At 41.9% G+C, this 25,054-nt stretch overlaps 1 protein-coding gene across 1 annotated transcript in view; it reads left to right on the plus strand.

Annotated features, from left to right (window-relative positions):
* slit3 (slit homolog 3) overlaps positions 1 to 25,054 on the plus strand; it is a gene marked incomplete at its 5' end in the record, with an annotated part of 301,781 nt that overhangs the window by 247,618 nt on the left and 29,109 nt on the right. The window contains 10 exon segments of the mRNA XM_080502187.1: positions 3,473 to 3,636; positions 7,182 to 7,314; positions 9,099 to 9,167; positions 9,297 to 9,368; positions 10,904 to 10,975; positions 15,306 to 15,377; positions 15,460 to 15,542; positions 16,193 to 16,273; positions 17,815 to 17,939; positions 21,643 to 21,740. Of these exon segments, the coding sequence (XP_080358313.1) occupies positions 3,473 to 3,636; positions 7,182 to 7,314; positions 9,099 to 9,167; positions 9,297 to 9,368; positions 10,904 to 10,975; positions 15,306 to 15,377; positions 15,460 to 15,542; positions 16,193 to 16,273; positions 17,815 to 17,939; positions 21,643 to 21,740 (969 nt within the window).

Below are 25,054 nucleotides of genomic sequence, written 5' to 3' on the forward strand. Positions count from 1 at the left end.
CCTGCTCTCTTTTATATGTTACTGATGCGTGACAACAAGTTATCGGCTCAGGTTATTGTCATGACGAGTTAGTCTGATCATTCAACTTTCAGATAATCAAATCAAGTCAAATCAAACTTTTCATACAACACAAAGTGCTCCATATGAAATAGGATCAAGTACAAATAAAATCAATAATAAATAGTATTCTTTTTATTAACAATAAAAATAATAGTTATAGATTCCATTTTAAATGCATCTGTTTGTGTGTCATAGGTTTATTCCTTGTGAAATACAAGCAACATACACACGTAAAGTGCTATCTTATTTCAGTGAGTGTGAAATATTGCATGCTTTTTATTGGAACTGGATTTTAGAAGAGTGTGTGTGTTTGATCGTGTTTGTTTTGGGGTTTTTTTTTACTGGTGAGGACAAGAAGCGTTTCAGAGATTCAGGTCAGACTAAATAAAAGACATTAATACATGTTTTGGCTGAAGACACGCTTGCTCTTGGTAGATGTGGATGAGTTCAGGTGAGAGAGGAGGAAGTCAGTGTACTTTAGTTCCAAGGCATCGAAACATGCATGTGCACGTCGCGTGAGTGTTTCTGTAACACGTAAGGACTCTATCAGCTCCATCAAACCGTACAAGTTGATTCTCTCAAGAACAAACAAGCCACGTTGAAGAAAGGTGTCCTCACGTCATTGTTGCTCTTTCTTCCTCTCCCTGCTTCTTCCCCTCATTCGGCCTTTTGTTCTTGCTCTCTGTCCTACTGTGTATCTGTCATCTTCAATTTGAGTTTCTCCCCGAGTCTGTTGGGAAGAAAGGCGGGAGACAAAGGAAGGAAAATGTAGAGCGGATAGACGAGGGGCATTGTTGCATAAAGTTTGCTCAGTGGGGCTGCTGGTGATTATCACTACAGAAATGGAAAGATACATTACATTTCCCTCTTCTTTGTTTCTTGTCACCTTTCATTATTCTTTTCTTATTCAGCTGTACTTTTCCTTTGCCTTTGTGCGAACACTTGATTTTGGATTCTAACACCTGCCTGGCGTTAAAGAAAGATGGATCGTTTTTATTTCTCCTCCACGTCCCTCGTTTTGTTTCTCTTGTACTATTGCTCATGTGTGCGTCTCTATTAGTAGTGCTTCGTCTCCCAGTAGAGTTTGTCCATTTAATTAAGAGATTAGCACGTCGTAGAGGAAGGAAGGGATTTAGCTTAGGTTTGGATGCCACATAGTGGGATCAGTTCATTGCAAGGAAATGAGTGAATAATCTGTGGTGGATCACCATTAATACTGGAGCAACATTTGTTGGTTCAGGCATGGAAAGTGTGAGACGCAACAGTCCACAGCACCGAGCAACATGGACTGCTTTTCACCCAGTAGTGACGTCAGCGGAAGTCTTAGTTTAATGAGTTATGTCCTCCATAGATATTGTGATAACTTGCTGTGGTGCCCCATGTAAAAATCAACAGTCAAAAAAAACAAAACAAAGATAAAACGATCCATAAGATATGTGTGGAAACCATTTTTTTTATCAGGAATCATCACTTCTGTGGGCTTTAATATGACGTATCTGATCTAGGATCCTTCATAAAGTGTTGCATGCTCATGCAGACAGATTGCGCCTTCAGTTTATGTACGTTTTGCGGACGTTTTGGAAAGAAAAATAAAATGCTTTAGACTGAAACGAGCGGTCTGCTGGAAATGACATAGCTTTCCTGTTCACTTGCTTAGATTCATCATGGAGTGATGTAGGCCTCGTTTACGTGACGTTTCCAGGTGCAAACAAAAAAAACTTTAGTGTTCAGTGTCTTGTTTACACGACAATGGTTCTCAAAGGCACTGAAAACACATCTTTTGGAAAATGGTTCCCACGGTGGAACTTTTTGAAAACGCTTGAGCTTCGTCTCCATGTCGACGGCAGAAATACTTGTAAGTACTTCTTCTACACATGCTCAGTAGAGACAATCAGAACAGTGTTTCCTCCATGGTGTCATGACTCCCAGTCTATATTCTCCTGGGACTTGGTGCTTTTATTTTGACAGTCACCATAACAAAAATGCAACTTGGTGGTCTGTCCACTAGAAGTAGATATATTTAGAGCCGGTTGTTCTCTGCTGCATGTGTGAAACCTTTAGTAGACCAGGCCATATGTGCCTTAAGGGAACTGATAGAATACGTGGTATGATCATAAAATGAAGACGTTTACTACAATGTGCCTTTGTAAACAGAAAAAGTTAATTTTAAAGAAGACGTACGCTGATAGCTACGGATTTAAGATAGCTAGTATTAACATATGGCTGCGCTGTAAATGCGCACATTTAATGCAAAATGATTCTCCATCATGTTAACAGAAAAATCGCCCGTCACTCTTAACAGTCTGTCCATTTCCAGCGCCAGTGTGCCGTCTGGAGCAGCTTTGACTAAAGTGAACCCCCCCCGTCTGGTGCGTGTGCCCCCGGTGCCTCCTCCCTGTCCTTTTCAGTTTAAATATGGCTCAGCATAAATATTACATGAGCAGCGTTACAAAAGCAACAGCATGCGGCGGGAGGTGATCAAAAATGAATAAAACCAGCTGATAACCTTTTCTCTTTTCCTTTTTGCCACTTTTCTCTCTCAAGCCTGCGTCTTCCTCAAACTTCATAAAATGAATAAAAATAAGCAGTAACCTTTTTCTCCTCGCCCTGCCTCCCCAATTCCTCCCCGCCTTCTTTTGTCTGGCATCTGAATTTATTCAAGTGTGAGACTTAAACAGATGTGTCTGTCTCTGCTGCGCAACATCATTCTCGTATTATAATCGCACTGAATGGAATCCAAATAAAATGAGCTAATAGAGTCCTTTGTGTCCTTTTCTGTCACATTGACAGGACTTCATCTATGACCACAAACATGAAGTAAATACCACTGAGCGTCCCTTTTGTTATCACATGTGTAAAGCAAGTGAACATTTTGTCCTCAAGTTTGAAGTCAGATTCAGAAAATACAACAAACGGTCAGGATTTAGCCAAGTCCCACAGATGATATACAGCAGCTCAAACTGTTGCAGAAATTCATACACAGTTTGTGGGATATAAGTGTATGTAACTTATAGAAAACATGTGGCATCGTTGGGAGAGCCGTTGGAGCGGTGCAGTGCCTTGGCCACGCTTTGGATCCTGCCAGCCATGTGGCTGTGACTTTGACACGTGGCTCCTCCCTCAGCAGTTCTCACTGGCAGCGTCGTAGCTGTTTAACGCGCACAAACATGAGTTTTCTGCAAAGAGAGTGGAGCTGCAACATATCAGGGTCACAATGTGTTGGCTGACCCGTGAACGTACAAGTGATTTTACGGTAACTAAAACAAGGAGAAACATTTCACTGATGTCATTTTGCCTTGAGGGACGTAATTATGTCGTGACAATGGATATTCTACAGACACATTCACAAGATGGTGCCACATTTTGTTCTTTTTCACGGCACTGATTCAAGTGTTCCTCATTGTTTCCGCAGTAACCTCCTCTCCAACCCGTACATGTGCGACTGTCACTTGGCCTGGCTGGGTCAGTGGCTGAAGAAAACCCGGGTGGTCAGTGGGAACCCTCGCTGTCAGAAGCCGGCGTTCCTGAAAGAGATTCCCATCCAGGACGTGGCGACGCCTGACTTCACGTGCGACGGTGAGCCCCCCGCGTCCCCCCTGCCTCTTTCACCATTACTGTAGGCTAAGTGTTTGTTTTTGTTTCCTCCTCGGCGCCATTAAACATAATTGGAAATAACAACATTCAGGCGTAAAGCATGACTATAAAAGAGAATTAGAGCCACGGCTCTCGGCCTTCGTTTCCGTTTTTACGGAGCCACACAGACGATGCAGCCGCCGTTTAAAGGAGCGTCGGCATGACGACGCGGCTGCAGCCTCCCACCTGGAGCAAAGGACTTGTGTCAGTCAGCCGCCACCTGCCCTGTGCAGATAACGGGACGGAGACGTACATTTCATCACACTTACCATTCCGCGTAATGCTCTTTGTGCTAATAATGGCCAACATGAAGTCTTTGGGGGAAGATGAAGTTGGTTTATGAGAGCAAAGATAATGGCTTTTTTTTAATCATAAATTCTTCCTCCAGTGATGAATCAGTTACATTTGTCTTTATATTGTTTATTCTGTGTTTACAGTCCTTATTCATCTGCAGCATCCTCACTTTACTCAGTTCAATTAGTTTTCAGAGGAAAAACTTCATGAGACAAAGAGATTCTTAACTTAAGAACATGTTTTTAGTTGTCAGACCCACACACACACACCAAACTGGCAAAATACCTATATAAATATATATTTTTTTTCTTTTTGCAGTTTGGTGTGTGAATTGTGTTAAATATTTCGATTAAACCGGCCGAGTTTGAAAAATTGTGTTTTAGCAAATGGAAATAAACTGTAAATGATGTCCATGCGGTCTTGTGAGAAGCGAATGGCGAGCAGCAGCCTCAGATGACGTCAGATTGTGGTTTCCGCAGTGACGTTGCCGTGACCACGACAACGTCTGCGTACAGCAACTCAGTCCGCCAACTTCAACGCCGTAGACAGAGTGACATCTGGCTCACGTGGCTATTATATTTATATTAAATTTACATTTAAGTTTTTCCCTTTTCCTTGAAAATGTTTCAGATCTCTCTCTCTCTCTGTCTCTCTCTGTCTCTCTCTCTCTCTCTCTCTCTCTCTCCCTCTCTCTCTCTCTCTCTCTCTAATCTGTTACAATTTCCTGCAGCTGTGCTGCAACCATTTACCTAAAATGACTTTGAAAAGTAGTTAGCTGGGTTGAGATGGTATCAGACCCTGATTACGTTTTTATTTGCATTTCCTGTGCTCAGGATTGTGGCAGAAATATAAGTCCATGCTTCCTCTTTAGCTTTATAGATCTTTTGTTTTGTGTGTATTTAATATTGCATATTAACATACCATAACTGGCATTCTAGTGTGAATCCTCTCTGCTTGACATTGTCTCATCATAAGTTTGTACTCAAAGCAAAAAAAAAAAGAAGCAAATGTGCAGCAAAGGGGGTCTGGCACTCCCACACTCACACATCCAGCCGTGGCCCCGTGTCCGCGCTATTTATAGTGGAGGGAAATGGCTGTTAAGGTGTCGAGAGGCCGCCGGGGGAAAGGTAAAGTTAATTGAATTTGTGAGAAGATATTTAACACACATTTAGATGTTGGTTCAATCAGCCAACTGTGGAGTGAGTCAGCCCACGGCTATACCTCCCAGCGGACACACACACACACACACACACACGGACACACACACACACACGGACACCAAAGTGTCCATTCACTTGACATTTAGAAATTAGTGCAATTAGAAAACTCAAAGTGAAAACAGCCAATAAGAGTGAAGAGGAAACGTGTAACTCGGTGTGAACATGCAGGAATGCTGCGACGTTGAATCAGTCCGAGGCTCATTGAAACGTAAACACAAGTGCACAACAGAGTGTTCAGACTTCCCCCCCTTCTCTGCAGCGCACACACACAAACTGCAGTGGTGTTATGATTGGCTTCGAGTCCGGGCTTCATTATCCCTCATTATGGGCTTTAGCTCGGCTTGTTTTACATTTGGGACCACAGTTCAACTATTTACATACTGCGCCGCCAGATTAAAGGCGTGTGTGTGAGCCTGTGTGTCAGTCAAGGAAATTGAAGCCGTTATAAGCCAAGAAGAACACCCTCCTCTCCTCTCTGATCCCGCTTATCTCTGAGTGTTCACATGATTACAATCACTCAGATGTTTCTTTGTCCCCACCGACAGTTTGTGTGTACGTGTGGAGGGAAGCGGCATATCCCTGGCTTTGATGGCGAATCGCGACTGCTCACGATCTCGGAACCACATTTCTTTGACAGGGCGACGCAAACGTGTTCGTTTATGACTCTTATTAACATAAAACATATTAATATGATCCGCAACAGGTTTATAATTGTTTGTTTTTAACCATTTTAAAACTCACAGATGAATAGTTTTATCTTTGTTTAACATAATTTGTATATGCAGGTACAGCTCAAATATTTATACTTTCTTCACTTATTTTTACACGTTTATTCATTCATTTATGTATTTATTTACTTACTACCTTTGCCAATGAAGTTGGCCAAGAAGGTTTTGTTTTCATCAGCGGGTATTTATTTGTTTATTTGTTTACTTTTTTTAATTGTTATGTATATATGTATGCATGCATGTATTTTACCAACCTTACGCAAATACTATTCTCCCGAATTGCATGAAATGTCCAGGGATGATTTGTCATCATTCAAAGATCGAGTATATTGTGGGACATTAATGACCTCATGGAGGAGATCCGAGGAGATCAGCGTCTGTTGCCATGGAGACGCTCCCTGCTCAGTGTTTCACACAGTGACTTCCCTCATTAGCATCGATATGAGCTAATGGCTATCATGCTAGCGATGCTAACTCGGTTCTACAAACAAATGTGGCGTTGAGCAGAGCTCTATTATCCAAACAATTTAGAAAATTGTATGACAAAATCAATTAAGAGGGGAAATGAAGTAACGTTGATTGTGTTTTGGGAGTCCACTCACACGACAAAGGTGCTCGGTGCCACTGAACCTTTAGAAAACAGGTCCCATGGTGCAAAAGATGCATTTCACTTGAAACTTCATGAAAATGGGGCCTTATTTTTACGTGCTGATCTGTATGCAATGAAATAGACTTGTGAAATACTTCGAGTAAAAAAAGAAGGATGGAACATAATAATAAAATATAATGACACCTAAACAAAATCCCATAAACATACATGCGGCTTGTTTTAGATAGCAGGACTAAACAAGGCAGAAAAGACTGGCTGGCGATGGCCAACCGTTTATATCATGTTTATTACCAACTTAACTTGACTTTTTAAAGTTTTTGCTTTGTCAACATCAGTTCGATTTTTTTTTCCATGAATGACTTTGACATCCCTGCAGGTCCTGAACCAGATGTTGAGAAGCTTGATTGGGATTATAATGTACTCTCTAAAAGTGCTGAGTGCAGTGCTTCACCTGAAGTTCAAGCTTTATCTCTTTCACCTTTTATTTTTTTCACTCTTCCTTATTCTCCTCCATTTTCCTCCCTGGCAATGATCTTTTTGCTGTACCTGTTTTGATCTCTTTCCATTTTCTCTGTCTCCTGATTTTTCACCCCCCCCCCCCCCCCCCCCCCACCCCTCTCTCTCTCTCTCTTTCAGGTGCGGAAGATAATGGTTGTCTTCCTACGTCTGGTTGTCCTGATGTCTGCACGTGCTCAGACGGCGTGGTGCGCTGCAGCAACAGAGGGCTGCACTCCCTGCCCAAGGGCATTCCCAAGGACACCACCGAGCTGTGAGTCAGCCGTGCACGCTCGCTAATGCACGTGCACACACACACCTAAACGCTCCTGTTCGAATATGCGGCGAGAATAAGGGTCATATTGGCGAATGTGCACATGCAAATAAACGGGTATGAACGTGTTGTGCGTGCGAAGTTGCAGCCTTCCGATGCAGACGCACTCTGCTGCAGTGCAACATTGGTGCAGCTGTTTTGCCCTCTGCTGCATCAGGAATTAGCAAATTATTTAGTGAGTGCACAAGCTCGCTCGAGTCATCCCAGATAGTTAGATCCTGTCTCCGGCACAGGCTGCAGGAGCGCTGGCGAAATAAAGCAAAATTAGACGAAGACAAAATAAAAGCCGTTGAAATTTACCGCTGGTGTAACGCTAAGAGATTTATAAAGAGTTCAGTGTCCTCTGTTTAAAATTCAGTATCTTCACCAGGGCAGCAACCATTGATCAAGTGGCTGTCAGACATCATTTTTTGGGACAAACTGTAATCACACCAATGAAGAACACGTCCATAATGAGCATAATTTGTTTCCGCGCAGCGTTAGGATGAAACAAGGGTAAAACACTGTTAATCAAAATCTGAAAATTCATCAAGAATTATGACCCGGATCCATCCATCCACCATCCCTCCATCCATCCATCCCTCCATCGAGGGTGAGGGTAGGCTGCACCCCAAACCTCACATAGTAAATGTGAATTATTGCACACGCGTGCATGTACACACCCACACACACACACACACAAAAACCCCACTCACTGTGAAATGTGCCTTTTCTGCAGGGTCAATAGCTGTGATTAGGTATTGATCAGGGTGAAGAAGACACTCCATCATACTGTCCACATGACCTACTTATGACCTGAGAGCAGGGGGGGGGGGGGGGGGACGCATCATATCAGGTGTGTGTGTGTGTGTTATATTCTCTATATAGCCCCGGAGAAAGCCAGAATAGTGCGTGTCTGTGAAATAAAGTATGTAATTTTGACCTCTGTAGAGAGGGGTCATTATTTATATCAGAAAACATGAAAGGCCGGGCGAGGAGGCGCAGGAAGGAGGTGATTAGCTTATCTTATTAAAGACTTCAAGTGAGAGGAAACAACTAGCTGCTTTTTACACACGTCCAAAAATATTCCCATTGATCCCGGTAACAGATTACTTCTGTTTAAGTCGTTCAACTCACTGTCACTGACAAAACTAATGAATAAAATCTCTTTTTTTTCTGGTAAATTGTGTCATATAAAGGTACATTTTAAATACAACACTTCAAACTGATGGAACATTTCTCACTTACCTACTTCTGCTGCACCGAATCCTTAACTCTTGTGTTCTATTTACTGTTGAATCTGCTTTATTCCAGTCTTTTGGTTTGTATATTTATGTTAAATGCAAACTATTGAGTACAATGCATGCAAAAAAAAAAAAATACATATATATATATATATAAATATACTGTATATAGTATATATATTTTGTATACATTGCCATAACATATTTGCACCAACGTGGGCAGTACTCTGATTTCATTTTACTACAGTAATTGTGTGGAATTGTGAGGATTGAGCATATCTTATCTTGTCTTTTTATGTTTGTGATTCATATCTTGCTAATTTGCTGCAATTCTGAGTTTATTTGATATGCCTTGAAACAGTAGAAACTGTTTTAATTTATCAGAAGATAGAAAAATAAAAAGGAAATAAAAGTTGACCCCCCCCCCCCCCCCCCCCCCCCCCATCGGTGAATAATTGTGTGTATGTGCCACAGATATTAAGTGTGCATGTTTCCTTGCAGTTACCTGGAGGGGAATATGCTGACATCTGTGCCCAAGGAGCTGGCAGCCCTGAAGCATCTGTCACTGGTGTACGCAACAGTCACATAACCTTGAACACACACGCACACGCACACACACACACACTGCATATACCCATACGGCTTCAAGGTTTTTTGTGGTGCGCAAGCACGTATTCACTGTATGTTGTGTGTACACAGAGACCTGAGCAACAACAGCATCAGCATACTGGCTCCATACACCTTCAGCAACATGACTCAACTCGCCACCCTGTAAGTTCCTACACACACACACACACACACACACACACACACACACACACACACACGCACACACACACACACACACACACACACACACACACACACACACACACACACACACACACACACTAAAGATAAATTAAGAGGTTTTTTTTCTCGTCTTAATTTTGATTGATCGGCTCTCCTGTCCTCCCACTTGTTTACCTTGCCGAGGTTTTACTCTGCGCTCCGTTTTCTCCTCTTACACTTTTCTTTCACAACCCTGTCTATACTTTTGTTCTCTTTTTAATCTTTTATTTTCACCCCAACACATCCACTTTTCACATCCTCTGCAGGATCTTTTTCCAAAGATTGTTTCAAAAGTGTCCCATTTTCATGCAGGACTTGTGGCTTCATGTGACTTCATCATAGGAAACCATTATTTAAGTGAAAACCATTTACTATTTATCATATATGTGATGTTAAAGTACCATCTTTGTGAGGCTGTTTGCATTATTGAGTTGAACAATTATTGAGATATATCAAATTAAAACAAAAATGAATTACTTCATTTTTGAAGTAATTCACCAAACAAGACTTGGAAAAACTATAGTTATTTTGTTGTAGCTTGGTTTTCTATACAGAAGGGTCTTGTTTTCTCATTATTTACTGCCAGATCTGATTATTTTTTTCTGTTGATTTGGAAAGAAAGATGATTTATAATGAAGCATCTTGAGTGACCTCTGAGAATGTGAGTGTCTTCTATAGGTGTGATGCTCACATATGACTTATTATAATTATAGTTAGTAAACTTTGAAATAGATTTTCAAGCAGAAAAAGTTTCTTTAATATATCTGTCAGACATCATTAGGCTTAATTTCCTTCATTATTGTATGATCATCAGTGTTGGTGATGAATTATGAAAATTATTGATTGCCTAAAACTCCATTGCACAAGGAAGACCAGAGTTCTGTCCTCAAACGTTTGTCATTTTACTTCTTCATCCATTCCTAACTTCATGTTTGCTTCATTAGCTGTTTTCAAGGAGAAGAAGTTCTCCCCTAGTGTGGGACTTTCCACAAGAATTAGCTTTTCCTCTGGCACTTTAAGTCCCCCCGCCTAATGTTTTACCCTGAACATCATGTGGCTTACTTCTTCATTTTCTATCCAAAGGTGTCCTCAGTTGTTCTCGTTCTGGTAATCTTTTATAAACAAGGTGGAAACCACGCAGCGCCATAGCTCAGATCCAAGCACTCACACACAAATAAACCACAAAAACAAGCATAAGATGATCATTTCACAGGGTTAAACGATGTATTTTTGCTTCTTGATGCTTTTACTGCATGTCAAACTGTTTGTATTCTATAACCAGGGAAGTCTTAGAGATTAGTGAATGTAAAAATGCCACAGATAAAAACTGAACCTGAGGTGGAACTCTTGTGTTTGACCTTGTGTGTGTGTGTGTGTGTGTGTGTGTGTGTGTGTGTGTGTGTGTGTGTGTGTGTGTGTGTGTGTGTGTGTGTGTGTGTGTGTGTGTGTGTGTGTGTGTGTGTGTTATCTCCCAGCATCCTGAGCTACAACCAGATCCGCTGCATCCCGGTCCACGCCTTTGACGGGCTCAAGCCGCTGCGCCTGCTGTGAGTGGCTGATTCAATATTCAACACTCTCCTCTGCTGGTTACATTACTGAGCTAAATCAAAGTTTAATCACTCCCCTGATTTCAGGCCAAGTGCCACGTTAAGACCCGGCTGCAGGAATGAGCCAGTCACACAGTCATTCGCTGTTTCAGGGCGCTGAAAGACACAGAAGTGACAGTTTCTCATTCCTTTAATGTGCCGGCTTTCTGTAAATGGAAGCTGCCCTTTCTCCCTGGTGTCCCTCTCTCTCTCTCTCTCTCTCTCTCTCTCTCTCTCTCTCTCTCTCTCTCTCTCTCGCTCTCTCTCTCTCTCTCTCTCTGTCCCTCCCTCTCTCTCTCTCTATCCGCCCAGTGTTGTGTTTGATGAATTGACCTTCAGCCTCGGTTTCTCTCAGTCATCCATTTTGTTGTCCACCCTCTGTCTCACAAATCAACACACACACACACACACACACACACACACACACACACACACACACACACACACACACACACGCATAACTCCGATGCACTCTGTACCACTGGCTACACACACATCACCGTGAACGGAAACAAATCCGGCTGAAAAAGAAGCAGGGACATTGAAATTCTCTCGTTTTCTCCAGAGAAACAACAAAATGTATTCACAGTGACGTGTTTCCGTAAATTTAAGCGGTCTGGATATTGAAAAGACGTGGCACATGGATCTTCCAGGCGGGGCAGAGATTTATAGACGTGGAGAAGGAGGACATGGTTGATGTGACAGCAGAGCAGGCAGGGGATGCAGGCAGAGAATTATCGGTGGTGACCTCTGACCCCGGGGATGGAGGGATGGACAGGCCAGCAGTCCATCACATGGACAGTCACATTCACACCTTACGGGGCATCGGGAGTCACCAGTTAGCTTCAGTCACAGGTTTTTTTTTATTGTGAGATGAAACTGGAGAACCGCATTTGAAACAAATAAAGCAACTAAGGCCCAGATTTGAGATGACCTTATTTATTTTGTGAGCAAAAATCCTCTGAGCAATCTGGCACGTATGTTATAGATATAATATAACACAACACAGTAAAAAAACAACAGAACACCCCCCCATTATCCCATTATGAGGTGAAAGGGTATTTTTCTTCTACAATTCCACTGATTACAAAACAACTGAAAACAAACACTGAAGCATGTCTTTGAGGGACACTGCAAAACTGAACCCAGTTGTACAAATTGACGAGAGTTGGTCATTTGAATTTTCATTTTTAAATTTCTGGATGTTTTACACACAATTTATTAGCCCTCTTGAAACGGCGCTTCAAAAACCTTTTACCTTTTCTACCATCTGGAAAACCCTGAGCGCCGACCGAATGCAACATCCCGAACAATTAGCAGTAGCAAAGGAGACATGTTTACTCCCCTTATGCAGATTATTTATTCATAATTTTCACCACCCGCACTATAAAAAGAATTATAACAAGCACTAAAACTCTTCATAATCTTTTTATATCTGGTTGGCAAACTCAAAGTACATGAACCAGGCAATGAATGATAGCAGTTACTTTAAGTATGACTTTCATTTGTCGTTATAAAACATAGAGTTTTGCACTATTTTCATAATATTACATATTTTGAAGTATCCACCTGGGATTAATAAACTATTCTATTCTATTCTATTCCATTCTAATTGTACTTGTAAAGGATAATGTATGTACAACTTTCCTCCCGGACCATTATAAGGAATTCCAGTTGAGTATCAGTGAGATGGAATATAAAAATATATTAGAGAGTCGTCACCAAAGATCATCAGAAAAATTCATTTGAGTTTTTTTCCTCAAGCTAATAGTTTTAATTGCCCCAAATGTGACTTATTTAAAGGTGAATTATTACGCTTTGAGCAGTGCCACTGTTCTGCATTAGGCGGCAGTAGTGAGTCAGGATAATATCCAGTTTGCCTTCAGTCCTGTAAGCTCCTTTTTTTAGTTTTGTAAACCTATTTAGTCTGCAGGTCACATCATGTATCACTTTTAGCTAAAAACTTTATCTCCAGTTTTAAATCCATAAAGATGTCACATAGTGTAGATTGAAGCCAGTGACCTCGCTGATACCATTAGCTTAAATTTGGAACTTTCTTTTCAAACATGGTCATGAAATAATGATCCAGGATCTGATGCTTTCACTGCTCCTTAATCTCTGCTGGCATTTCAAACTAAACTTTGGCCGCCTTTAATTGCTCATAAGGAACAAAAGAAATCTGTGTTTTGCCCTCTGAGAGGTCGGCTGTGCGAGTTTTCTCCTTTTTTCTTTTGGCCTCGATGTATCGACTGTATCTTTTCCAAAGCTTTCACGTTGTACAAAGTTCTTTCTTCCCTTCATATTAGTTGATGTTGCTGTGGGGAGTAATCCCTCTCTGCCCCCGCATGGCAATGTCACTTCCTCATTACCCACAACCCCCTCTGGGCCAGTCTTACGCAGGGGCTGTTAGGCCACCATTGTATAGAGGCTGCACGGAAATACAGAAGCATTAAGCACAAACGCAAACACACTTTAAAGCACAGAAAGACCTGAACGTGCTCACACTGAATTAGCCACACACACACACACACACACACACACACACACACACACACACACACACACACACACACACACACACACAGACACACACACACACACACACACGGATGCACCGACGCTCACACACACACACAGCTGTGTATCCATGGCTTCAGACGACATCACATTACATTTCTTGGACGCTTACACCAACCTATAAACTATAAATACCACTTCCATTGATTGTCGGTGCCTTTTGGTCCAACTTGGTGTTGAAGGCCGGCGCTGATCCCCGCTGACTCACAGTGAAGGCAGGTCGCAGGCAGGAAGTCCTTCACAGAGCAAACACACACTCACTTTGGCATTTTTAGAATCATGATAAATCGTAAATATACTTCAGGTTGAGCTTAAGCGGAAGCTTTTAGACTGCGAGGGGGAAACCAAACCAGAACACCCCACACATGCACAGGGAGAACATGCAAACATGCAACATACACAACAATGTTTTTCTGTGAACACCCGAAACCTTTGTTCCGTTTACATGGTTTTACAACTGTGCTTGGTGCCACTGAAAACACAACTTTATGAAAATGTTTCCCAAGGTACAACCCTTTGAAAATACTACATGAAAACCCTGGAAAAACACAACTTTTCTGAAATGCTGCTACTCAGCATGCGCACTCAGGCCGTAGTAGTTAATTGTTCTGCACATGCTCAGTAGCTGGACCATCAGTTTTCTGCGGGGTGCCATGACTCCCTGTCCCCTGGACTTAGTAGTTTGCTACCAGTGGGTCAATCTGGGAAGAAATTTCCCTCTGGGTATTCATCCAGTGGTTTTAATTGTGGTTTCAACTTGTGGCCTGGCACGCTGGCGACATTGTTTTGAAAGGTTTCTGCCACTTCTGTGTAAACAGACATGATGTTCAAAATGTTGCCTCGAAAATGTGAAACTCTTCTAAAACGCAAAAATGATATCTTTTCACTTGAGACGTTATTACGTCAACATGGCTGAATGGATGAGTATGAGTTTTAATTCCAGAGCCAAATCAAGGCAGTTTATAATCCTTTGAAAATAAGCTTTTTATTTTGTGTTGTTCCTCCATAAATATCCTGTGTTGTATTATAGAGAAGGATGAGAGTACTGCTGCTGAGGAACCAGAAATACGTTTCAATAATTGAGCTTGCAGCTGGTCAGCGTTCACCAGGTGGATGACCTCGCCCAGTCTTTGGCAGCTTTGTTCTGTCACATTTAGCTGTGATGGTTATTCATTCTCAGGCTTGTCAGTAAAACATGTTGATTTAATTGAAGCCTAAACTTTTTGTAAAGCCTCCAGAGAGACAGCGGGGAGGAGGGCTCACAAACAACGGGAGAGACGCATGATAGTGACATCCCATAATAAAAGATGATTGTATGACAAGAGAGACAGAAGGAGAGACATTCAAAGCAATAATTGTAATACACTTGTAGGTCTGTGGCTTTAGGACAGGGGTAGGGAACCCCGGTCCTCCAGAGCCGTGGCCCTGCACGTTTTCCACGTCTCCCTGCTTCCACACAGCTGATTGCAATGAGCAGCTGGTTATCTGGTTTTGTGCTGAACGTGGTGATGAACCATCAGGACATTCAGGGGAGGGAGACGTGGAAAACGTGCAGGACCACAGCTTCCCTACCCCTGCTTTAGGATCTCACTCTAAATATCTGCAACAAGAGCAGCTGCCGCCACAAAGAAAAATGAGCGGTGTGGTCAAGGAAACGCTTTCTTCTTCTTCACAACAAGATAATGATTAACGTTGCCTTGCTGTGCTCTTTCAGGACTCTCCACGGCAATGACCTTTCAACCATCCCAGAAGGAGCGTTCAACCACCTGACCTCCCTGTCCCACCTGTGAGTGTCGCCTTCGTCCGTCTTCAACACGACTTCCCGGGTTGTAAACCTCCACCTGATGTGTTCTGTTCACTGTGTCCAGGGCCCTCGGTGCCAACCCCCTGTACTGTAACTGTGACCTGCGCTGGCTCTCTCAGTGGGTCAAGGCCGGCTTCAAAGAGCCCGGTAAGACCAACATCAGCGACAGCCAACGTTTGTGTGTCTGCTTTTATACCTGCGTTGTTCTATCGTGTCGATGTCAATAGTGGCTCTGGAGCTGTTTTTCTTGGAGTGTTTTCTAGCATCAACAACTTAAAAACCTTATTATCACCAAGGCCAATTCTACTGTGATTGAGTCTTTTAAAAAGGGAAAGTACTCAACAAAATGGAAACAAACACAATCTGCTACGTCCCACACACTTAGCAGAAACAGCCAGAGGTGGAAAAAGTAATCACATACTTTACTTACTTGGAAGTACAGATAATCTACTGGTGTCTATACTTTGGTAAAAGAAGCCCTTTAGGATCTTTACTAAAGTAAAAGTAAAGTATTACATAATGCAAAATATACTGGCGTTTGAAACCATGTATGAATTTCTAACATAATTCATACGTGATGCATTTTAAAGGTACGTTTTCCAGGTGTTGGTTGGGGCGGATTATATATGCATACACAGACGCTTCAGCATTTCTTGATTGACTTTAAGATTTACTTCCTAAAATGTCTTTGTTTTCAGTTGAGTCATAGTCCAGATGGAAGCTGTTCCAAAGGAGATCATTTGTATCTGGACCAGACTGTTGTAAACTAACACGCCATTGACAAATTGTGCCTTCAGGCATTGCTCGTTGCACTGGACCTCCGGACATGGCCGACAGACTTCTTCTCACCACGCCGCTCAACAGATTCCAGTGTAAAGGTTCGTATTCACCTCTCCTTCATTTTCCATTCTTCACCTCTGTCACCTACAGGGGGTGTCGAGGTCATTTTACATGAGAAACCGCATTCATAATACATAAATTATGGCAAATCTGAGGTTTTTCAGGTTATTGCAAAATGATATACAGTCTTAGTACATTGAGAAAGTGTTAAGTGTAATTTTTCATATCTGACAGTGTCATAGACAAAGCCTGTGGCTTTTTCAAGCCACAGAGGATCTGCAGTCTGCAGCTTTTACTGACACATCCAGTGTTGCATGTAAATGGAACCTCAGTGTTGCGTTATATCTGCTCATTTGTTTTCATTCAAATTTCAAAATCTGTCCCACTGAAATAATGTCATTTTTATGGAAAAATTGCCATTAGTGATTTATTTTTACTCGTGACTCTTTCCAGTGTCAGCTGCTGGGCCTTACTGGATATTCTCGTAGGTTTTGGCTCGTAAGCCACCTGTTTTAATGGTATAATGCAGTTTAGAAAACTGATTCTGTACATTAATAATCCCTTGATTCAGAACATGCGACCAGATTACGTCATAAACTCAATAACCTCCTCATCTGGATTTGGGAGCTGATACTTGGACTCTCTCACTGTCTGGGGCTTTCGATTTTTTAAAATGTGTGGAAGATTATCTGAATTGCAGATCAGTGTTGACTGAAAAGGTTTGAAAACAACCTTCACTGTCAAAATGAGCAACTATTTACATGGCAAGTTCAATCTTCAGAGACAGTATGACAGGAAGAGCTAAAGCGTTGGTGTCAGCTCGTGGTTGGAACAACACGATTAGACGCAGTCGAATTATTTTAAGTGAGCCACTTTCAGTTGCCTCAAGATGTCAGACTGTTCGATCTGCTCCATCACTTATGGTTGAAGCGTTTTATTTTCCAAGGCTGTTTTTCCTGAGAACAAGACTAACACACCTCAAACTTCATCCTCTCTGGGTCTCACTTAATATTTGTCCGGAGGGGAAAAGACCTGAGGACGAGACTTTTTACACAAAGAAAAAGAAGACATCTTGAAAAATACTTTTCTGCTGAGAGAATAAAAGCGCTTGACGTGACCGTTGTTTTCTGCACGAGTTGTACAACACGTTTTTGTTTTTTTTTCGCCTGGGAATGAGATTATAAACTGGGGTGAGGTGCTGACAATGAACTCATAGCGGGCGATATTTCTCGTCGTTGTCGTCACACTGAATCAGATCTCCTCTGCTTCTCCTTGCTCTTCCGTGCTCCAACTACTGAAACAAATCACATTAATTGCTCTTCTAAGCACTTGTGTTTCTTAACCGGTAACCACTTTCCCCCGCACACCATCCGTTAGGTGAAGTGTGGGTGCTCTTCTCGCCCACAATGACGAAACATGAATATCTCCGGCACTTTTTCTCTGTCTTCTTATCGTCTTCCCAAAGCACCTGTCTTCTCCCTCCAGCCGGGGTTCGCGGAGGGCTGGAGGCAGGATCCACCCTGGACAGGTCTCCAGTTATTATCATCCGACCCTCATCTGTTCCTCTTATCTGTCGTAGGTCCAGTAGATATCAGCCTGATGTCAAAGTGCGCCCCCTGCCTTGCAGCGCCCTGCCAAAGCAACGGCACGTGTGTCTCTGAGGCTACCGGGTCCTACCACTGCACCTGCCCCTACGGATTCAAGGTGACAATCCAGCCGCTCAAGTGCATGAAATAAGCTGAAGAACCTGTTTTGCATTCACAGAAGGGTGTAAAGACACTTTGTTACCTTACATTTTTCAGTCATTGGGTAATGATTTGCATGAATTTAATAAAAGTCATTAGTTTACTTTGTTATGGTCCAGTTAATGAGTTATATCAGCTCTTTCATTGATTTATTGGAGTTATTAACCACATCAGCTCCTCCATTCACTTTACAGGTCGTTGGCACATTTACAATCTCACCTTTATAAAATTAAAAATGTCAGTTTAGTAAGTGTAAAATCAGCAGAAATCACCCCTCAAAGGTACCACATGTTATTTTTTTATTTTTATTTCAGTTGATCAAAGTGCCTCTTAAAAAAAAAAAATGCACACCCGCTCTCCTATCTCTGATTTGAAGAGAAACGTTGGCGGAAAATGAGTTCTTACTAAAATAACACAAGCACTTTAGAGTTTATTCTTTAAGTATCTAAATATGGTTTTATTTGACATGTGCAAATCTAATTTTGATGAGTGATATCTCCTCCTGTGATATCTGTTCCTGAGGGAGACCTCAGACCACAACTTCATTATCACATTAAAACATTAAAAGCGTCAAACGAGGTCAGAGCTTGAGACTCACCTGTGAAAATAGCTTATGATAAGATCAGCAAACCAAAGTCATGGAAAGACAGTTTGGGGAATCATTTTCATCATCACAATCTCCACTTAGCACTTTTTCATGTGGAATAAATATTTATCCACCTTCATACTGTCGTACCACCTTGTCGTAGTACTTCCATACAAATGCAATAAAACCTTTATAGTAAATCCTCCTTTTGATAAATAAATCTTTATAGTATATAGCAGAGATGTCAGATTCCATTTCTTTTTTTTTTTTTTTGCAGATTTCTTTAAAGTAGCAGACACAACACTGAAACCCGAGCTTGTTGAAAACATGAAAAATCCAAAATGCTTTTTGGACATTTTACGGTGTTTTGCACCAGAAGCTTTCATTAAAATGGGATTTATGTTGAGATTGTAGCCATTTCAATAGTAATTGTTTGGTGCTGTGAAAATATATTTATATAGACATGTAAAATAAATAATAATTATAAAAAAAAAATATATATATATATATAATAAATAAATCAAATATAAACATTTTCATCACATATACTCTGCACCACAACAACTACTAATTCTACCTGTCCCACCCACTGAAGATGAAATTAGGCAGTTTGTGGCCCCTGAACTAAAATGTGTTTGACCTCGCTGGTTTATAGTAAAGTAATGGATTAACATAATCATAGCTTCCATTCTGGGAAACAAGGAGAGAGAAGCCTTAAACGCTCTGGGATTACCAAAATTAAATTTGCACATGTTAAAAAGAAACACAATAAGATACTTTCTGGATTCGAGAGCAAAGCTGAGAAAATGTTTTCTTGATTGATTAGGGGACGTCTGCACCATTGTTTGGCTTCACTGTAATCCCAAAGCGTAGGGACTGCCAGACTTCTTTTTTTTTAAGGCAATCCAGGAACCTACTACTAATATAAATGGTCATCATTTAAAGCCTCTGCGACATTTGAAATCCTTTTATTTTATCTATTTTTTTTTTTTTAATATAAAGCTGTTTTTTTATGCCAGCGACCATATACAGTAAGTGGTACAAGGGATACTTTAGAATAAGTTGCTTTTGTGAAAAGCATTCTTGATGGACAGGCCTGCTGCATAAGCCTGTGGCATTAGCCATATTATCTGGCTGAGCTCTGGCCTTGTATGCATAATGTATTTACCTGCCCATCAATAGGGAAACGACGACTGTGCCTGGCTGCATTTGAGTTACATATAATCAAAAGATTTAAAAGGGGACGTTTCTGTCAATGTACATGCCCGTGCAATAGGAATGATGAATAATTAAAGGGCAATATGCTTTTGCATTGTGCATGCATCATGTGAGTGCACACCAGAACAGTGCAGATCTAAAGTAAGTATTTAATTGAAAATGTCGTGTTTTATATGCATGTCGCTACAGGTAAATGTACTGTTTCTACATGAATCTGCAAGCTGGCAGTTAATCCACATCTATAGTTTGTTTGCGTGCGTGCGTGTGCTCAATACTGCACGGTCGGTCTGGCCTCTCTTTGTTTGCCAGTGTATTTGTAGAGATCACTGGGTTCACGACTCTGAAGGAGGTTTGGTGTCTCTGCATGTGTTTTAAAGATACATTGGAGGCTCCATGAGAGCACACACCTCATAACCTGTTGGGCTTTTACAGGAGGACAAAGCCTTAGTCCTGCTTTAATTAAAACATCACTTGCCAAGGTCACAGAGTGGGGAACACGGACCGCCAGAGTGCATGCGAGCGTGCGTTCCACAATGCCATCCGCTGGGACAACATTAATTAAAATGTGCTTGTCGAATCAAAGAAAGAGCAGCAAAGAACAAAAGCGGGAGAGAGTGCGAGAGAGAGTGAGGAGAGAGAGAGAGAGGAGACAGAGAGGGTCGAGAGAGGTGGAGGTGAAGGAAAGAAAGGGAAAGCAAATGTGTTATAAGAGACACTGAGGGAGAGATGAAGAGAAATCTCAAAGGAAAGAAATAGTGAGAATGAGGGAGCGGTAAAATGAGTCAAACGGCGATAAAGTGTGCAGGAAACAATGAAGATGAATGGAGATTGGAAACATAGCTTTGATCAGAGGAAGTGTGTGTGTGTGTGTGTGTGTGTGTGTGTGTGTGTGTGTGTGTGTGTGTGTGTGTGTGTGTGTGTGTGTGTGTGTGTGTGTGTGTGTGTGTGTGTGTGTGTGTGTGTGTGTGTGTGGCCTCCAGAGACCTTCTCATGTGGGCCTCTCAGGCCACATTTACACAGTACCTGGGTTTCTGAAAAAACTGTGATATTTCTCTGCGTTTGGGTTCATTTATACATAAACGCTGCTACGACTCACCACAAACGATGATTCCTGAAAACTCCATCCACAGTGGAGATCTGGATAAAATCTGTGTATTTGTTTGCATCTAAAGGAGGGGAGTCGGATATTTATATCACAATTCGTGACGTCCTTTTCCAGGATTGTGATTGGCTATCATGGCTTCATGCTTCTTGCTACACTGCCCCCTAGAGGTTTGACATATTCACAGCAGGTCTGAACCAGCTGTATATGTGGGTCACTGTAAATAAAGATTATTTTTTTAAATGTAGAGAGGGAAATATCCGTGCTTTTTTTTTTTTTTTTTAAACTGGGCAGGTGTAAACGTGGCCTCAATCTTGAGGACTTTTCAAACTGGACAGAGGTTTCTTTAAAACTGGGTTTTCTTCACCCTCAGTGTAATCTGAGGCTCTCTCTTCTCCTTAGCCTATACAGCCTTGGTATCACTCAGTAGATCTGTGGTGGTCCTCAGAGATTTCAACTGTGATTTTGCAAGAACTGGATAGACTGGGCCTGACAAAAGTTAGCCTTGAAGTCTTGACTGAGGGTAAAAATATTCACACTAAAGAAAATAGTTCACAGATACACAAAAATCTCTATGCATGCACAAATCCAGATATATTCACTCAACTCAACATTTGACTTTACTGCGATCACACCATGTGTACCAGTGCATTTTCTCTCTGCTAAAACTCTCTCTTGCAATCAAAACAAAATAGTGGGTGCAAGATTTAGTAATCAGACATTAACTGCTTTTTCTCGCCTTGTTCTTCCTTTTAGGGTCAAGACTGTGAAATACCGATCAATGCCTGTATTAGCTTCCCTTGTTCTAACGGAGGGACCTGCCACCTTCAGCCCGGCAACCAGGACCACTTCAGGTACAGGAACATGTTTTATCTTCTAATGTGGCGTCTGAATAGTTTTTCTTTCTGTGTGCGTTTGTGGGTGTGTGCGTGTGTGCGTGCGCCCGCTGATACTATTTAAACAACCTACTGTATATAAATGACTGAGGGGAAATAGCACGACGAGAGCCATTTCAAAGAAGTCCTTGGGGAATCCAGTTAGGTTGTAGGTCAAACCTCATTGCCCTTTCTTCACCCCACTGCCTCCCTCGATTACTGGAGACATTTTAAAAACCCTCACCCTGGATTCTCATCTGAAGGGAAAATTAAGTTTACCCAGCCCCCAGAAAAATAGGCAGCGTGATTAGAGTGGACAGTCCCGCTTCACTGGACAATACATTACCCACGATAACAACTTACTTTGACCTTATGATGCGTTTTCCTGTGTGTGTGTGTGTGTGTGTGTGTGTGTGTGTGTGTGTGTGTGTGTGTGTGTGTGTGTGTGTGTGTGTGTGTGTGTGTGTGTTACATTTTCACATCCAAACTTGTGGGAACCAAAAACAAGTCCCACCACTGGGTGACAGTAGTGAGTTGCTGTAGCATCCAGTCAGTCCTCCAAGAAAGAAAAAAGCACAATTTACTACTTTAGGGACGAACGGTTTCTCCAATAGACAATAGACTCGTAACACAAAGTTGATGTGCGTGCGTGTAAATCAGTTCCGAAACGACAAGGCTTTGTTGAGTTGCTTGGTTCTGAATGGAAACAGCTACTTAGCCTATTTACTGTTTAGTTTATTTACTGTTTAGCCCAGTACTCAGGGGTGAGTCCCAAAGATAAAGCTGCACATTTGTACATGAGTTGTAAGTTAAGGAGGAGAGAGAGAGAGAGAGAGAGAGAGAGAGAGAGACTCCATGCAGTGTATCTAATGCAGACGCTTACAGTTAATGGCCATAATGTATTATCGTGTCACAGTGTTGGATTGGCATGGATTTGCATTCTGCTTTCCTCAAGTTTAGTTTCTATCAAAAGATGTGATCCGTCATTGGTTTGTTGTACTGGGATAGTCGCACACTGTGAACACATATCACCTAAGTAATCCCTCCTACTCATCTGTATTCAGACGGATACAGCATACGACACATGTAAGCTCCTTTCAAGGAAACTCCGTTTTACATTCATGCAGTTTCCCTCACTCACACCTGGGAGCTGCCCAACACAATCACAGGGTTTGACTCGCGGCTGCCGTGCAGCTCCACTGGAGGCAGCGGAGGTCAAGAGCCTCTCAGTGGCAGTTGAGTGAGAAGAAAGCAGAACGTCACTTATTTCTGCGCCCGTCCATCCTCCGACAGCCGATCTTGGGTCTCAGAGTTGATTCTCAACTCGCTAGCTCAATGGTTCACTATCAATTCCCCCTGAGACCTGATTGTTTGAAAAATACAATAAAAGATACAACAACCGTGTTTACTGCAGTCTATTGTTACTTAAATATTTTGCGCCAATCTTTCTTTGTTATCGCTGATTTCAGCTGATTAATGCAGGTTAAACCTTGAACATGTCCTCAGTCCAACACAGAGACGTACACACATTCACCACAGCAGTGCACAGAGTCTGAGCTGCTTCCATAACGGATCGTATAAACGGTGACTCAGATGTAATATTGTAAGTTCATCTGAGGGAAGCACTGACGGCCACATCTGACTGGAGTACAAAACAAACACTCCGAATCTATTTTATTGCGTTCGCCTCCATGAGTGTAGAATATCAGGCCTGTGGATCAGGTCGCGTAGCGTGCTGAGATGACTTCATGCTCGTTGGTTGTGTAGTTCTCTCCGTTGCTCGCCGTTTTCTTTCTTCGACCAGGATTGTGGGATCTTAGTAAATCAGCCCCTAAGGGTCATGACTTAACCTCAAGAATATCATTTGGACTGAATGTAACTGGAGAAAGCCACTGTGCAACTGTTTACTGTCTAAAAGCAACTATTTATTGTTCAGTTTGTGATTTTACACTTTAGAAAGTGTCATTCCATCTTCACCAATATTCATCAGCGGAGAACGTATGTGATATTCATGTGATCTCTGGCATTCAAGCTTACTACTGCTCCATTTTCCACAAGACGACACCAAGGAACTCTAAAATAAGTTTAAAAAAAACTTTATAAAGACGCTCAGCTGTGACCTAATATCTCAAACAGTGTGTAACCGCACCCGCACCGAGTCATGACTAATTCCTGTTGGATCAGGAGGCCGAAGCCAAAGTGTTGAAGTGATATTTGGGTGAAGAAGTGCGAGGAGACAAACTAAGTGGCGGCAGACCGCAGACCAAATGTAATCAAAACGCTCGACAACTGTTTAGAAATGAAAGACAGACTTAATGTTGTAAGACATTTTAATGCAGGACTTTCTCTTTCTTTCCCCCCCCACTTTTTTTTTATTTTTTAACAAAACAAGCCTTTCTTCATTAAATTGAATAGAACCACATCAGATAAACAGTAAAAGTCTCTGAAGTGCCACAGCGGCAGCCGTTCGTAGTTAAGATGCAAAACGTGGTAAAGAATGATGATAATTCAGTTTTCTGACCATGCTCCTGAGGTTCCTTGTGGAGGACCAACAGAAGAATCCAGGTCGGTCCTCCTGGGTAAAAAAATGTTACAACAAACAGTATTAATGTGTGTGTGTGCAGGGCCGCTGTTGATGGCACCTGGCCACATTTGCACAACTATTGTCATAAATACCCTCGTCCCTCAACCCTCTTAATAAGGCCTCCGCCCTTTAGAAAGCTTTGATATGCGTCTGGCCTTTACCGCCCTCCGTGGTAACACTATTAGGGAGCTCTTTACCCTTTACATTGTCTTTTTTAATGGCAAAACCAACACAGGTGGATTGTGGTGCGCTCTGAGGGGAGCACAGGCAGAGACCAGGACTGGGCCCTTTGACATTTTAGGATGTTGACTAATCAGTTTGTGAGACTAAATAAGTCCAATTAGCCTTTGGCTTGAAGCGGGGATACATTTGTCTAACTTTGTCATTTAAAAGTCAAAACTTGGATTCGATTAATGCTGTCCGACCACTGTCGCGTTTCGATGTTTTGCCATTGGATTTCTGACGCTACGTCTTTGAGTTACGATCCATCCATACAGCTTCTCTGCCTCTTGTCTAACTTGGGCTTGCTTTGGGCTGGAGTCAGGTCTTTTGAGGATAGGAAGTTAAAGAGCTGGCCCAGCATTAGTCTACAATAAAAGTAACAATCTCATGGAAAAATTCAGTGATGGTAACAGTTAAAAATGTAGTTTTGGAACAGCAATCAATCAAAAAGCAGTTTCTTGATATTCTCTGCACCGCTTCTCTTATA

The sequence above is a fragment of the Blennius ocellaris genome (genome assembly GCF_963422515.1).
Source record: "Blennius ocellaris genome assembly, chromosome: 9".
NCBI classification, from domain to species: Eukaryota; Metazoa; Chordata; class Actinopteri; order Blenniiformes; family Blenniidae; genus Blennius; species Blennius ocellaris.